A 17,349-nucleotide genomic window follows, 5' to 3' on the forward strand; every position below is an offset into this window, starting at 1 on the left:
GAGGAATCAAATGTCTCGGAGGGTTTTACTGAGTGAACAGATGTAGGTACTCCAGCTATTTGCTCTATTTTCCTGTTTGCTTGTTTAATTATTATTTTATTTATTTAAACTACAATAGTCTTCTCTCCCAGAGAATTTGACTGACTTCTCTGCTGCGTCTGTGTCTCTGTGTACTTCTCCAGGCTAGTGGTCCACAGATTATGAGAATCAGTTCAGGAGGTTGGTGTGTAGAGTGCACAGGGCCAATGAATGTGGGGAGAAGAGTCAGGTAGGAGTCATTGCGTGTACGCGATGAATTAAGGCAATGGGACCCGGGCCTGAGAGCGAGCAATAAGCCAATGTTTGACCGATTTAAGTGCAGGGCAAGATTGGAAAGGTTTGGTGGGGGGGGTGGGGGTGGAGGAGGTGGGGATACAGGCTGAATCAAGGCAGCAGGGCCCAGGACCGAGAGTGAAGAATGAGTGAAGGCTTGGCCGAGTTAAGCACCAGGCCATACTGAAAAGGTCAGGGTTTTGAGACCAGGGGCAAGGGATGGGCCTGGGTTCAGCTTGCTGCTTGGTGAGATTTACTCTTTTAACTGAGATCATAAGACATAGGAGTAGAATTAGGCCATTCAGCTCATTAAGTCTGCTCTGCCATTTCATCATGGCTGATCCTGGATCCCATTCAACACCATATCCCCTGATGCCCCGACCAATCAGGAATCTATCAACTTCCACTTTGAATATACCCACGGGCTTGGCCTCTACCGCAGTCTGTGGCAGAGTATTCCACAAATTCCCTAGTCTTTGGCTAAAAAAATTCCTCCTTACTTCTGTTCTAAATAGTCGCCTCTCAATTTTGAGGTTGTGCCCTCTAGTTCTGGATACCCCCACCAGAGGAAACATCCTCTCCACATCCACCTTATCTAGTCCTTCGGTAGATTTCAAAGCGATCCCCACGCATTCTTCTAAATTCCAGTGAGTACAGGCCCAAAGTTGCTAAATGCTGCTTTTATGTTAATCCCTTTGTTCCCAGAATCATCCTCATGAATCTCCTTTGGACTCTCTCCAATGTCGATACATCCTTTCTGAGATAAGGGACCTAAAACTGTAGACAATACTCCAAGTGTGGTCTGACTAGTGTCTTATAAAGCTTTGGCATTATTTCCTTATTTTCCTATTCTATTCCCCTTGAAATAAATGCCAACATGGCATTTGCGTTTCTTTTAACTACAGACTCGACCTGTGAATTAACCTTCTGGGTCTTGCACGAGGACTCCTAAATCCCTTTGCACCTCTGATGTTTGAATTTCCTCCTCAGACTGCACTGTTGTTCCTTTTTCCAAAATCCATTATCATACATTTCTCAACACTGTATTCCATCTGCCACTTTTTTGCCCATTCTTCCTTTGTCTAAGTCCTGCTGCAATCACATTGCTTCCTCAGCACTACCTACCCCTCCACCCATCTTTCTATCATCCGCAATCTTTGCCACAAAGCCATCAATTCCATTATCCAAATCTTTGACAAATAATGTGAAAGTAGTGGTCCCAATTCTGACCCCTGAGGAACACCACTAGTCATTGGCTGCCAACCAGAAAAGGCCCCCTTTATTCACACTCACTGCCTCCTGTCAGTCATTCCTCCATCTATGCCAGTGTATTTCCTGTAACACCATAGGATTATATCTTCTTCAGCAGCCTCTCGTGAGGCACCTTTTCAAATGCCTTCTGAAAATCTAAGTAAATGACATCCGCTGCCTCTCCTTTGTTCACCCTACTTGTTACTTCCTTGAAGAATTCTAACAGATTTAGTATCCTAACAGATGTTGAGACTGTGGCCTGCAACTAACAAGCTCCTGGATTGGCAGTGCCTGGCTTTGTGGCTGTTAACTCACTTCTGTGAACTTTAGTTCTGCGTTTGCTTACTTTTTATTGTTTGCATGACTTGTTCTTTTTGTTGCACATTGGGTGTCTGAAGGTTACCTTTCTTAATGGGTTTTAGGTTTCTTTGTTTTGTAGCTGCCTGTAAGGAGACAGATCTCAAGGTTGAATACAGTACACATACTTTGATAATAAATGTACCTTGAGCATTGAAAGAGAAGAAGGTGCATAGCAGATATAGGCAAGCAGCGACAAATGAGATACTGGAGGGGTATAAGAAACACAAGAGAACACTTGGAGAAGGAAATCAGGAGGGCCAATAGAGGACATGAGGTTGGTCTAGCAGATAAAGTGAAGGAGAATCCTAAGGGCTTCTATAGATATAGTAAGGGACAAAATTGGCCCTCTGGAAGATCAGAATGGTAATCTATGTGTAGATCCGAAACAGACGGGGAGGTCATAAATAGATTTTTGTGCGTCTTGTATTTACTTGGGAGGTGGACACAGTCTACACACATGAGGCAAAGCAGCAGTGAGGTCATAGACCCTGTACAGATTAGAGAGGAGGCAGCAAATTGGGGTGGATAAATCCTTAGGGCCTGATAATGTGTTCCCTCAGACTTTGTAGGAGGCTAGTGCAGAAATTTCAGGGGCCTGAGCAGAGATACTAAAACATCTATAGCCACTGGTAAAGTTCCTGAGGATTGAAAGATAGGTAATGTTGTTCCGTTGTTTAAGAAAGGCTTTAAGAATAAGTCAGGATATTATAGACTAGTGAGCCTGACATCAGTAGTGGGAATGTTATTGTAGGGTATTCTAAGGGATGGAATATATAAGTATTTTGATAGACAGGGAATAGTTAACATGAATTTGTTTGTGCTAAGCTGTGTCTAACCAATATTTGAGATTTTCAAGGAAGTTACCAGAAAAGCTGATGAGGCCAGACAGTGGTTCGCTACATAGACTTTTGTAAGGCCTTTGACAAGGTCCCACATGGGAAGCTGGTTAAGAATATTCAAGTGATTGGCTTTTAAGATGAGTTAGTAATGTGGATTAGACATTGGGTTTGTGGAAGAAGCCAGAAAGTAGGAGTAGATGGTTGCTTCTCTGACTGGAGACCTGTGACTACTGGTGTGCTACAGGGATCAGTTTTGGGTCTGTTGCTGTTTGTCATCTATATCAACGATCTGGATGATAATGTGGTTAACTGGATCAACAAGTTTGCTGATGACATCAAGATTAGGGGTGTAGTAAACAGTAAGGAAGACTATCAAAACTTGTAGTGGGATCTGGACCAGCTGGAAAAATGGCTGAAACATGGCAGATGGAATTTAATGGAGACAAGTGTGAATGTTGCACTTTGGGAGGACCAACCAGGGTCACAGTGAGCAGTAGAGAAATGAGGAGTGCAGTAGAACAAAGGGATTTGGGAATGCAGGTCCATAATTCCTTGAACGTGGTGTCACGAGTAGATAAGAAAACTTTTGGCACATTGACCTTCATAGATCAAAGTAGTACAGGATTTGGGCTGTTATGTTGAAGTTGCAGAGGCCTAATTTGGAGTATTGTGTGCAGTTTGGGTCACCTACCTATAGGAAAGATGTAAACAAGATTGAAAGATTTTTGATATTATTTCCACTGTCTTGAATATTGATTTACAACCTCATTCTATTACTGCCATTTTTGGTTTACCAATGATAGAAAAACATCATTTGACCTCTTCAGTTTGTCGGATGATTGCTTTTGTTACTTTAATGGCTAGAAGATCTATACTATTGAATTGGAAAGAGATTAATCCTCCTACTACATTTTATTGGTTTTCTCAAACTATATCATGTTAAAATCTAGAAAAAATTAGAAGTGTCATTTTTGACCCATCTATTAAATTTGATGAGACTTGGAGACCATTATTCAATACTTCCACATTATGTAACTTGACCCTTGCCAAATCTATTTTGTGATTTCAATATATGGGGAGAGGAGCGGAAGTGGTGACACTATTGGTTCTATCTGAGGTATCAATATAGCCCTTTCTTTTCTTTTTTTCCTTAGTTTTCTTTAGTTTGGGTAGATTAGCTGAGAATACTAATAAAGCTTACAGGTTAAGGGTGAAAGGTGAAATGTTTTACGCAGAATAGGACGGAAAACTGCCAGCTGGTGGTGTAGTGGCATCAGCGCCGGACTTCGGTGTGAAGGCTCCCGAGTTTGAATCCTGCCGGCTCCCTTGCATGCTTTCCATCCGTGCTGGGTTGAGCGTTGAGCTAGGAACTCGGCCTCGTAAAAATGAGAAAGCCTGCTAAAAAAAAACACCATCATGGCAGGGTCCCAATGACTCCACCCAGGGTTAAGGGCTTTCTTCTTCTTCATGAGGGGAAACTTCTTTAACTCAAGAGAGCAGTAAGATTATGGAATGAGCTGCCAGCACAAGTGGTGGATGTGATTTTGATTTCAACATTTAATAGAAGTTTGGATATGTCCATGGTTGGGATGAGTATTTTGGGCTATGGTTCAGGTGCCGCTCAATGGAACTAGGCAGATTAAATGGCTTGGCATATACTAGATGGGCCAAAGGGTCTGTCTCTGTGCTGTAGTTCTATGTGTCTCTAGTACATGAATGGGAGGGGTATAGAGGACTACGGTACGGGTGCAGGTTGTTCGGACTAGGCAGATTAAAGGTTCAGCATGGGCTGAAGGGCTTGCTTTTGTGCTGTAACGTTCTATAACTCTTATTATTTCATCTAACTCAGGCTTAAGTCATTGACTTACATAGTCCTGGAGAGACAAGTAACAGTTTCTGCATGTGGACCTAAAGATAAACTGCTGGAAGGGTCAAGCAGCGTCCATGGAGGCAAGCCAATGGTCAATGTTTTGGGTACAGACCCAACATCAGGACTGATGGGGGATGAAGAAGATGACTAGTACATAGAATTGAGAGGGAGGGGTGAGATAGAAGCCAGTTGATGATGTTCGGTAGAGAACCTGATGGGGGAATTGGAGAGGAATTCTGAACCAAGGGAGAAGAAACCACGTTTCAATCCTTCCTCCTCCATTATCTAGAAACTTGCAAGCATCTCCTCCATTTCTCGTGTTTCTTTACATGCCTTTCCTTCCAGAGAAATTAAGTGTTAATAGGGCCCTTTCCTTTCATCCCACTGGCCTGTGCCCAGATATCATTCTTTAGCAGTTCTACTAGTTCCAGTGGGATCTCACCAGTAACCCCATCTTCCCTTCTCCTTCCCTATATCACCGCTCACATACACACACTTTCTCCAGGGACCATTCAGTCCCTGGTCTCTCACACTGGCACTCCCCCTTACAACTGTAGAAAGTGCAACACTTCCACCTCCTCCAGTCAGGGACCAAAACAACCTTTCCAGGTGAGGGCAAGTTTCATGTGCACCTTCTCCTACCTGGTCTGTTGTAATGGTGCTTGCAATGTGGCTCCCTCTACATTAATGAGATTGACCATGGTCCAGGCAACTATTTTGCAGGAGCACCTGCATTCCATTGCAATAGTTAGCTTCTGATTTCATGCCATATCAACTCCCCTTCCCATTCTCACATCTGTCCTCTGGATTTAACCTCACTACAGCGGCAGGTAAGGCAAAGTAGAACAGCACCCCCATTCAGCTTTAGCAGCTTATAGCCTAATCATATAAACAGGTAATTTTACATTTTCTGGTAACGTACTCTCACCAGTCCACCTGTATCTCTTTGTCCATCCTTTCTATCCTTGCCTTGTTACCTGGTTCCATTTAAAGGCATCAAGAGACAGACCAAATAGCCTATGTCTGTGATTTGTGTTGCTAACAACAGTTCAGAATCAAGTTTATCACTGACGTATGTTGTGAAATTTGTTGTTTTATGGCAGCAATATAGTGCAATACACAACATACTATAAATTACAATAAGCTATATACAAAATAAGTAATGCAAAAAAGAGCAAGAAAAGGATTCATGGGTTCATTGTCTGTTCAGGAATCTGTTGGGAGAGGAACAACCTGTAACTAAAAAGTTGAGCATGTGTTTTTGTGTCTTCAGGCTCCTGTACATCCTATCTGATGGTAATAATGGGAAGAGTCCATGTCCTCGATGACGGTGGTTCTTAATGATGGATGCCCCCTTTTTGAGGCATCACCTTTTGAAGATGTTCTCGATAGTGGCGAGGCTAGTGCTCATAATGGAGCTGGCTTACAATTTTCTGCAGCTTTTTCTGATCCTGTGCAGTGGACCCTCCGTATTATGTGGTGGTATGCAACCAGTTAGAACAGTCTCCATGGTACATTTGTAAGCATTTACGAGAGTCTTTGGGGACATACCAAATCTCCTCAAACTCCTAATGAAATATAGCCACAGATATGCCTTCTTAGTAATTGCATTAATATGCTTGGCCCAGGATAGATCTTCAGTGATATTGACACCCAGAAACTTGTAACTGCTCATCCATTGTATTGCTGACCCTTCAATGAGGATTGACGTGTTCCCTTGACTCCCCCTTCCAGAAGTTCACAATCATTTCCTTGGTCTTACTGATGTTGAGTGCAAGGTTGTTGTTACATCATCACTCAACCAGCTGATCTCTCCCACTCCTGTATGCTTCCTTGTCCCCATCTGAGATTCTGCCAGTAACGGTTGTGTCATCTTCAAATTTATAAATGGAGGTTATAGAGTTTGGAGACGGGATATGCTTTACTAATGGAGAGGCTATGTTAATGGGTGGCAGGGTGGAGATATGTCTCTACTAAAAGCAGTGCATGCCTGGAGGTTATCCTTGGGTCATATGAGCAGCTGGTGCATATCACAAGTCTTGGTTATGCAACCACTGATGCCAGGCACACAATCTCTGAAGAATACTGATAATGGCTGGGGCCACCCTTCTTATAAATACATTGCCCAGAAGGAGGCATTGGCAAACCACTTTAGTGGAAAAATTTGGCAAGAACAATCATGGTCAAAGACCATGAACAAATGATTATGTTAATGGAAAGGAAAACAAAAATCACACCTTGATGACTGGTGAGTTCTAATACAAAGGGAAAATGTGAGTTATTTTAGGTTGTTGAGTTCTATATCAGCTCGTACACCAAAATGAAAGAGCAGGTGTTGTTCCTCAAAATTATGTTGGGTCTTGTTGTAACATTGCAGGAAACCACTGACTAAGTAAGCTTGTGAAATAAAGTCACCACTGCTGTTGGGATGCAGGGCTTTCACTTGACTATATTAATGATTATAGTTTCTTCTCAGTACTGCAGTAAATGAGGAATTAAATCTTTATTCTCATGCCTCAAAGTTCAGAGCAGAGTCATTGATGAATCCTTCTTTCATCTACCGAAGTATCCTATTTATGATACCTGCAGTTTGGGTCAAATGTGGCAACTTTGAAATTTGCACTTCACTGGCAAGAACCTGATTTGGCCATGTTTGAATGGTGAAGCAAGCCTGTGGTACTGAAAGAAGTGGATGGCATGTTCCTCATCAACAACCACAAGGAGAACATCTACCAGGGTTTGGTTGCTGGGGGCGGGGGGGGGGAACAGATCCCATTGTTGCAACCTAAAATGGTTGAGTATTTCTTCTGACCTTCAAATTCTCTTGAAGAAGAGCTCTTGTATTAGGAGACAAGTTTCGACCATCTGCATATGGTAAACAAACCAACAGTTACTGTTTATGGTGTTTTCCCTCATACTGGCGATAAGTTGCAACAAGGATGCTGGGATTGTTGCAGTAGATCTTTCCATTTGACATGATGGGTTTCTTTCCTGACGCAGTGTAGTTTCTGATCAAGATGCCACTTTCTTCTCTGGCCTTTAAGATAGTAGATTGCAGTTTCAAGTCTTGCACTTATTGTCAATCCTGCCACCGCGGGACAAAAATGTGTTGAATAATAACCTAGTGGTCAGGAATGGAACCAAGCTGATGTAATATTTGGGGTACTAGCAGTCCAATGCAGGTCATATCCATGAATTAAATATATCTGACCTGAATCTGTCCTAAAATCTATAAATTTACACTAAGTGGGTTCTCACTTAAAGCATCCCATATGGAAAAAGAAAATTGAAACATGGTTGTCAATATGCAGCAGAGTTTAAGCCTTCAGGTTGTATAATTTCATTTTACACTGTTCATTACCCCACATACCAGGGAACTCCACCACAGCACAGGAACATAACTATACAGATCGATAATAATTTCCAAACTATTGGCCTTGCAAAAATACAAAATAAATTGATTTAGACAGTCGCTGGGCAAGTGGACAACAAAATCATACACAATTAGGTTCTAGACTCTCAAACATACGTGTTGAAGGATGACAGGCTTGATGGAATTAACTGTTTGCCCATGGTAAAGAGGAATAAATAATAAATTTTAGGCATTTGCACAATTGTACAAGATTCTTATGAAATACAGCATTTGAAATCACATACTGATTTACCATACACATCAATGTAGATCTTTATCCCCATAAACAACTGCTGCAAAGTTTCCCCCACAGCCCACCCCTTTTCACATCTCCAGTTACTAAAAAGATGTACTATTTCTTCAATTAAAATTTTTCACATTTTAAATGAGCATACACAAACATACAGCATGGGTAGTCAAAGAATAGGTTTAATAAAAATAATTAAACTTCCATTTGCTCTATAGAACTTCATAGAAAGTAATTCAATAAATTACAAATGACTTAAGACTCATTGTACTACAGAAAGCCAATTCAGACTACACAGAATACAACCTGCAAGTACTGCAATTGTCCAAAATAAAAACAGACTTAATCATCAAGCCTCCAGCAATGTAATTACATGGTCAGAGCAGCTACCAAAGTGTGACTTACATAACTAACTATACACATATTCAATTTACCAACTCATCACTGATCCTGTTAATGGCAGCAAATATTAGTGTAATCCTTTTTGTGTTTGCTCATGTTGACTGACACGACATCAGTCACTGATTGTTGTCGTCTCCTATAACTTTACTTCTGTGGATAATCTTTTGTATTAAAATAGGACCAATGTCAAATCATTGAACACAACTGTTGGGTCAGTTTTTCCTTAAAAAATGGAAATTAAATCTAAACTGGAGGCAAAAGGAGACAATGTGTCATTTTACATATGTATTTGAAAGCTATGGTCTATTGGATCTCACCACTGTAAGAATGTAATGGCAAAAAATACTTTTAGTTGCTAGACCTCGGGGAAAGACATTTATATACAGTAATGCTTCATTTCCGACAGAAGGAGCAATTCAGTATATAAAGAAAACAGCACATTATAACTTAGTTTAATGCTGCCTGTGATTTAGCATTACAAAATTACTGTTCAAATGTCTTTTTAAGTATTCTCACTCAGTCTGCATACTTTTTAAAGCTGTAGTATCCTTTCAGGTGGCATGTACAAATTGTATTTGAAAAATCTAAATACTATCTCACATATTACAGTTTGTAAAGGGTTGATGTGAATATTAAAATTGCAAATTTCTTTGTAATAATTACCAATTATTTAAATCTGGATTCTTGCAACTATCTGGTAAAATATGCAATTCACTCCTTCTTAGCACACCCATCTGTCACAATCTTATCTTAATCTATATAAAATCTTACACAGTTTAGAATGGAAATCAGTGGGGTATATAACAATACCAATTTATTTGTGAAGATTTGCAACATAAACACCCCTCCCATTTCATCAATGAAATATGATAATGTCTGATAAATACTGTACAAATCATACAATACATTAATCAAGTAACCCAGAAGATCAAGGTCCAAATTCATTTGTTTTGGTACTGACCCATCCATTCCTCTTGCACATGCACTCATTTGAAATGAAGTTACACACCTTATAGGAACATACCCTACAGCAAAATTGTGGCTTGCACTGAGTTTTTTTTGATAGATGTGAATGAGATTGGTCTCTGAAAAGACATTTTTTAAAAAAGTGGGATATAACAGCTTTAAAAACAAAATGACTGCATATTAAACCACTCTTTGTAAACTCTAAATACATTTCTAACTGCAAAACCAATATAAATTTTCAATACTGCAAACAGCTTTAATCGCCTTTGCTTCTAGCATGTGGGTACTTGTGCATATAACACTGCTTTACACAATTTAATACCAGCTTTTGATGATGATTTTTCCAGTCACATTAATGACTTCAAAGATGGAAACCTTGTGTTCAATTAAAATGACTGTGCATTTATGTTAGTGTAATAAATTGAACTGTACAGACAATTCACAAGCAAAGAAATGTACAGATAATGGAGCTCTATTCTACTAGTTCTATTGCCCTGGTGAGCTTTTTGCATCAGGAGACATTTACTTTATTATCAAAAGCAGTATTGGATGCTCAACCTAAAGCAGCCTTTTTCTCCCACTGTAAATTGTTGTATGATGCTGGTAAATTATAGTTGCTGGGGATCTATGTTTAATTGTACTGCGCATACACACACCCTTTACTAATAAAAGATGGCATGGTTCCCATGAAAGAATGACAGTGTGTCAAACATAATTTCACTGCAGTGGAAACTATTTCATTTTCAGTACAGTGAACCAATACACTGTTCTGCAGTGATAATAAACACTGAAAACTGTAGAATAAAAGCTTCACCTCCTCGTCTACTTTCATTTGAAAAACACAGTGCTTCCTATACTGACTTACGGCACGAATGCTTTGTGTTAATTTACCAGACAGCTCCTCATATATCCACAAAGAGAAAGTTAAATAATGTTATTGGGACCAAAGTACCCTTTTTGGACAATTCCTATTTCTGTTGTCTATATATTGAGACACCAATCAATCATTCCTTTGAAATGAATGACGAGGCAGAATATACTACACATATCAGTTTGACTTCCCGTGATACCTTGCCCCCTTTTAATTGTTAAAAGAACACATGCAAGGTGAAAGCACTCACTACAACCAGCTACATAATGTAATAAATGCCACATTTTGCAAAACTGCGAACAAAGCAAGTATTATAGAAATTACTTCTTTAAACCATCTAAACTAGCACAGCTGAGGTAATAAATAAATAGCCAATTTTATGGCTGATTGGGAAAACAAATCTTCCAAGTAACTCAGAAGTGTACCTGAATTTTTAAAACTGACAGTGCATCACAACACTTTAGCAATAAAATGTGAACTTCCATTTTGACTGTTGCCATGTTGCATTATCAAGGTGTATATTCTACAGTTTTAATGACATTCATTAGCTGCCAGGGTTATTGCTGTGTCTCCTGCAGTTTGATCTGTGTACTGAAATGAGTGTCAAGGTCTTTGTGGGTTTATATACAGTAACTTAATACGATATGCATAAAGGTACTTTCATTTTCCCTAGTTCACACCAAATATATTAAATATACGGCTCTCCTGGTGCATATTTCTTTTATTTAAAATTAATCCCCTAAAAAAATTAACAACTAGCATTGTGATGCTTCAGTGTGTTACAACTGAGTGCACACTTGGGTTCTGTTAGCCTCCAAAACAACTTTACATGCAAGGTACCTTTAAATATTTGTACCTTTTAAATAGATATTAAACCCCTTTCAGTTAATTACAGATGATTTTTTTTCCCTCAAATCATCACTGGGTTTATTTACAAATGAACCATTAATATGACCAGGATGAAGCTGTTCCAGTGTAAGATTAAATATATATTTTCAAGTTCAGTCTTCTTCACTGGACCCTGAATCATCTGGCTGAGTTGCATTGTCACTGGTAGATGAAGATGCTGCTTTTTCAGATGCATCATCTCCACTATTTTCATGTGAAGAATTGTGTTCTGCTCCCTCTTGATGCTCTACAGTCTCTCTTGTAGGTTTGGACATGGCTACTTCTGAATTTTTATTAGTCTGCACATCAAACATATTGGTCTGTGGGAATCCTGGGATTGGTATGTTAAGGCCTGGAGAGAGTAGAATGCCCGGATAAAGCATGCTCGACAACAACAGTGGATTAATAGCCAAAGGATTGCTGGCTGTTGCTGAGGCAGAAGCACTTGTGGTTGGTGTCAGCTTCTTAGGAGAGGACGTAGCAGAATTTGACACAGATAGTTCACTACATACATCCAGATTTGGTTTCTCTGTCCTTTCATTTGTCCCATCTGTTGGTCTAGGGGAGTCCATGTTGCTACTTCCCTTCTTGTCCTCTGGAGCAGCTTCCGATGGTTTGTTTAACAATCCTCCCATTCCAAACCCCGCCATGTTAGAAAGCATCATAGGGAACACTGAAGCCAGTGATTTAGTTTCTCCTCCTGCAGAGGGAAGGCCTGGTGGGAATCCCATTAATCCCGCTGTCAGTTGGAAAGATTGTAAGCTCTGGAGATTCTGCTGCAAGCTTTGGAGGCTGTTTAAGTCCATTCCAGCAAGAAGTCCATTGGAGATCAAAGGGTTGACTGTCATCGCAGCAGCGGCTGCAGCCGCAGCTTTGGTGAGCTCGCTTTTTGGACGTCTGCCTCTTCGACTCACCTCCTCTCGGACAACAGGTCCAGTAAGGATGCGATCAAACATATTTGCTGGTAAAAATCCCTAGGGAAAGAAAATGCTCAGTGTTACCATCTCAGTTTGTATACAATACATTATAAGTCAAGACAGAGGAGTTAAAATGTCATAACCGCGGAGGCAAGTTTTTTGCTTTTTTCCTGTTCTGAAGATAACAACTCCTTGCTGAGACATGACTTGGGCCAAAAACTCATTTTCAGTTTTGTGGTGGTCATTCAAGCTGGGGATGTCATACAAGATTTAACAGGACATAGAGGTTAAAGATCAGGACTGGAATCTCTACCAGCAGCTAATTGTAGGAGCATCACCTTCAAATTAGATCATTTAACTGTTAAGCATCCTGCAGTTAGACTTCAAGCTAACCATATAGGCACTGAGGTGCAAAGGTATATTTATAGGTTAGGTTATACAGCATCCATGATTTCATCTGGAACAACCTTTAGTGGCTAAAATAGATGTTCTTCTTCCTCTGTGCATCAGCTAGGTTCCACGTTACCAACCACCCAGTTTCTAATACCTGTCCAAATCAAAAATAAAGTTTTATTTTTGCATTTCACTCTTTCTAATTGGATCTTAAACATTAGATTTTGATCATTGTGCTCAAGTTGCTTGATTATATATGGCATAAATGCCACAACTATTTCATCACTTATAACCATTTTGTAGTGTTTTTGTTTAAGCATTCACCTTGCTTATCTGACCAAATATTTTTATTTTCATTTTACAGTGTGAAGAAATATAATACATCCCAACGGCATAGCTTATGGGGAGAAGGCAGGAGAATGGGATTGAGAGAAATAATAAATCAGCCTTGATAGGATGGTGGAGCAGATGTGCTGGGCCTAATAACCTAATTCTGCTCGTGTGTCTTACGACTGCTTCCAATTCGCCCAAGTTCATTTCCCACATTGTGCATTTTGGCCGCTTACCTTCTAAACAAAAATCCCCCTTTCTCTTGACTTGCTATGTCTGAAAAAGAAACCTGACCATTTCAAACCTTTCTGAATTACATCTGGTCCATATGATTTCATTCCTCTGCTGTAAATTCCTTTTGCCTAATTGTTTTCTCTGTGCATCCAATCCTAACCAGTTTTTCATCTCCAATGGCTGATTTCATCTGCAAAAATCGCTTTTTCTTAACGTGCTTAAATATATCTGGATATTTAGTTAGCAAACAAAATGAATTCACCGTGTAGAATTTGGACAAGTGCCAACAGGAGACAAAGAAATGCAATTAACAAACAAAATATAGCATGTGCGAGATTTCCATGCACAATCCAGCAGTTAACCTACTCCTATGGCCTTTTGAAAATAGTATCTCACTGATTTCTGCCACTTAATTGATGAAAGAATAAGGAACGACATCTTAGTTTCTTCATCTGAGGCAAACACATCCCTACTAACTTAAATATGCACTTTGAACAGTATTTAGATTACGGGCCAAAAAGGAATCCTCTGCAAATTTTAATTAGTCTCTAAGTCAATGTCCTAAATCTTGTTGACTTTTTTTCAGGTTATAACGAACTACCAGACTTTGATCATCTCTGATACCTAATTTATCAATTTTACCAATTTAACTCAGAGTAAACAATGTAATTGATTGTTTGCTTTATTGTTAGTTCAGATTTGAGGTTAACTATGTGATAATAAAAAAAAGTGAGTCTGATTTTCTAACAATTGTGAGATCTCCATCTTTCTGAATTTTCAATCTCGCACATATATTTTATTAAAAATGAGGACTTTGATTCCACACCCAAGCTTGGTTTCAATTACTAAAAGATAATAAACATTCAGTGTTCAGGGTTACACTTTTACGAAATCAACAAGATGGAAAATTCTATCTGTGACATTTAATAATTAAAACTTTTCACTTGTTATTAAGTTACTTACCGACTGCTTTACCACATTTGTCCATTCTGGAGCAATTCCAAAATCTGGATTTTCCTGTAACCACCTTGCCAGGTCCTTAATTGGAGGAGCTAGTGAGCCACCCATCTAAACAGAATAAAACACTTGTAAATTAGATAAATCACTGTTCCTCTGTACACCAAAAACATATTATGCTATAGCTTGCAATTCTTTGATAACTGCTGGTATTTTAACAGTGGGACGCCTGGAGCTTGCCCATTAATTTTTGTGATTAGAAACATAGAGCCTTGGTGACATGCTGTGTAACCTAATTAAAAATAAACAATACTAAGTTTACCAATGAAGCTGGAAACAGAACAGAGTCAAACTAGGCCTCTCTCTAAGTAACCATCCCCTTAGTAGGGGATGAATTTGCATTTCTCACTTAATTAATATCTATGTCTTCATAAAGGATTGTGTTTAATGGATATAGTAAACAGAATAGTCCATTTGAGTATATTCTGATTGGATCATGTCAACTGTGCATTAACTCCATGTCCTTTTAATATCTATGACTAGCAAATATCTAACATTTCAATTAAGGTTATTAATTGCAAACACGAGAAGACCTGCAGACGTTGGAAATCTGAACAAAACACACAAAATGCTGGAGGAACTTAGCAGGCCAGGCAGCATCTATGGAAAAGAGTAAGCAGTCGACATTTCAGGGCTTCATCAGGGCTCATTTAAATTAATTAATTGGGCTGGCATCTGTTTCCCACAATTCTAATCCTTGGACGGGTGAAGAAGTGTTCCTAACATCCATCGAAGGTGCAAGATGGTTGCCAGGTGATACGTGTGGGCTTAACTGAGGAGGAGGGCCCTGAGCCCGAGAGCCAGGAACGAGCCGACAGCTGACTGATTTAAGTGCTGGGCAAGATTGGAAAGGTCAGGCAAAGGCCAAATCGAGGCAGTGGGACAGACTCGAGAGCATATTGAAACAGTAGGGCCCGGGTCTGAGAGCAAGGAACGAGCAAAGGCTTGGCCAATTTAAGCGCCGGGCCAGATTGGAAAGGTCAGGTAAAGGCCGAATTGAGGTGGTGGGGCCCATACTCGAGAGCGTATTGAAAGAGTAGGGCCTGGATCTAAGAGTGAGGAACGAGCTGAGGTTTGCTCGTTTTAAGCGACAGGCCAAATTGAAAAGTTCAGAGGCGAGGGATGGGCTTGCTGCTCAGAAAGCATTACTCGTCCTTACACTGAGCTGAACTGAGGTAGTGGCCTGCAGCTAATAGGTTCCTGGACCAGCTTCAGTGATGACTGGCTTTGTGGCTGAGAACTCACTTCTGTGAACTTTAGTTCTGAATATTATGTGCTTATATTTTATCATTTACACGATTTGTTCTTTGAGTTTTTGCACATTGGGGTGTTTGATGGTCCTCTTTTTTAATAGGTTCTATTGGGTTTCTTTGTTCTGTGACTACCTATAAGGAGTTGAATTTCAAGGCTACATATAGTATATATACTTTGATAATAAATGTACCTTGAACTTTGAATAACTAGGCTTTGATGTTTAACATGGCAGCTGAGAGCAGATTCTTTCAAGGTCAACAAAAAAAATAGCAATTTCCCCATTACAATATAAGAGCACTACTGAATAAGAAGTGGGGATCCTCCTTCACCACCTGTCTCTTTCTGAGTTACAGAGCAATGATACAAGCACTTTAGTCCAACAAATGCCCACTAAGCTAGTCCCAATGTCCCGCACTTAGCCAATGTCCCTATAAATGCTGCCTCTCTACATACCTGTCTAAGTGCTTCTTAAATGACACTGTTGTACCTACTTCAATCACCTCCCCTGGAAGCTTGTTCCATATACTCATCACCCTCTGTGTGAAAAATTTGCACCTTTCCCCTCTCATCTTAATTCTAAGCCCCTTAGCTTTGGTCTCTCTTACTCTGTGGAAAAGACTATTACCATGTTAATGTTAAACATTTCTATATGGTCACCCCTCATTCTCCTATGTTGCAAGGAATAAAGACCTATAACCCAGGCCTTCTTGTCCTGGGAATGCCCTCAGATCTTTTCTGCATTCTTTCAAGTTTAGGTACGTCTTTCCTGGGTGACTGAAACAGTTTATGTGAGATGCTGCTTTCAACGAACTATGCACTGGCACTCCTAGATCACTCTGTTGCATTGGTCTCCTAGTGCCATACCATTCATAATCTAATTCCTATACTGACTTGACTTTCCATAATGGGTCACTCCACACGTATCTGCATTGCATTTGCCACCCCTTAGCCCCCTTCCCTCACTGATCAAGATCACTCTGTAATATATGGTAATTTTCACTATCAACAACACCTCCTAATTCCACGTCATTAGTAAACTTACTGACCAAATCTTATGCCTCCAAGTTATTTATATAAATAACAAATAACAAAGCTCCCAACACTGACTCCTATGACAAACAATAAGTCACCAGCCTCTATTCAAAGAAAGAGTCTTCAATCACCAACCTCTGCTTCCTGCATCCAAGTCAATTTTGAATCCATTTATTTAGCTCTTCCTGAATGCCATGGGACCGAACTTTTTATCAGCAACACCTTATATTCTGTCTCCAACCTCATGGCATGAACATCTATTTCTCTAACTTCCAGGATTTCTCCTCCCTCCCCTTTTCTCTTTTTCCATTCCCTATTCTGGTTCCTCTCTTTCCCCTTCCCTTCTCCACACATGTCCATCACCCTCCTCTGGTGCCTCCCCCCCCCCACTTCCCTTTCTCCCATGGTCCACCCTCCTTGCCAAAGAGATTCTTTCTTCCCAAGCCCTTTATCTATACCACCTATCACCTTGCAGCTGCTCGCTTTATCACCCCCTCCCACCTTTTTATTCTGGCTTCTCCCCACTTTCCTTCCAGTCCTGATGAAAGGTGAAGGGTGTCGGCCCAAAACTTGTCCTTCCATTGATGCTGCCTGACCTGCTGGTCGTTCAGTTATAATGCAGGACATTGCTGAATTAGACAACATCCATTGCCCTAACCTCATCTAACGTTTTGGTTACTTCTCCAAAAAAACTCAAAAATTTTCGACAAGCATAAAGCTACACTGATTCTTTCTAATCAGAATCCATTTATCC

General features: G+C 40.0%; 1 protein-coding gene and 1 long non-coding RNA gene across 15 annotated transcripts in view; one reads left to right on the plus strand and one right to left on the minus strand.

The window, feature by feature from the left end:
* LOC134356174 (uncharacterized) overlaps window positions 1–17,349 on the plus strand; it is a 59,423-nt gene that overhangs the window by 12,760 nt on the left and 29,314 nt on the right. The gene's annotated exons all lie outside the window — the stretch shown is intronic.
* The window catches only part of chd9 (chromodomain helicase DNA binding protein 9), a 279,147-nt gene continuing 269,213 nt past the window's right edge, over window positions 7,416–17,349 (minus strand). For all 11 annotated transcript variants that reach the window (XM_063066872.1, XM_063066866.1, XM_063066868.1 and 8 more), the window contains 2 exons: window positions 14,256–14,360; window positions 7,416–12,392 (listed from right to left, as the gene is read on the minus strand). In XM_063066872.1, the coding sequence (XP_062922942.1) occupies window positions 11,532–12,392; window positions 14,256–14,360 (966 nt within the window). In that variant the 3' untranslated portion in view covers window positions 7,416–11,531. The remainder of the gene's footprint in view (window positions 12,393–14,255; window positions 14,361–17,349) is intronic.

The sequence above is a fragment of the Mobula hypostoma genome, chromosome 14 (genome assembly GCF_963921235.1).
Source record: "Mobula hypostoma chromosome 14, sMobHyp1.1, whole genome shotgun sequence".
Taxonomy (NCBI): Eukaryota; Metazoa; Chordata; class Chondrichthyes; order Myliobatiformes; family Myliobatidae; genus Mobula; species Mobula hypostoma.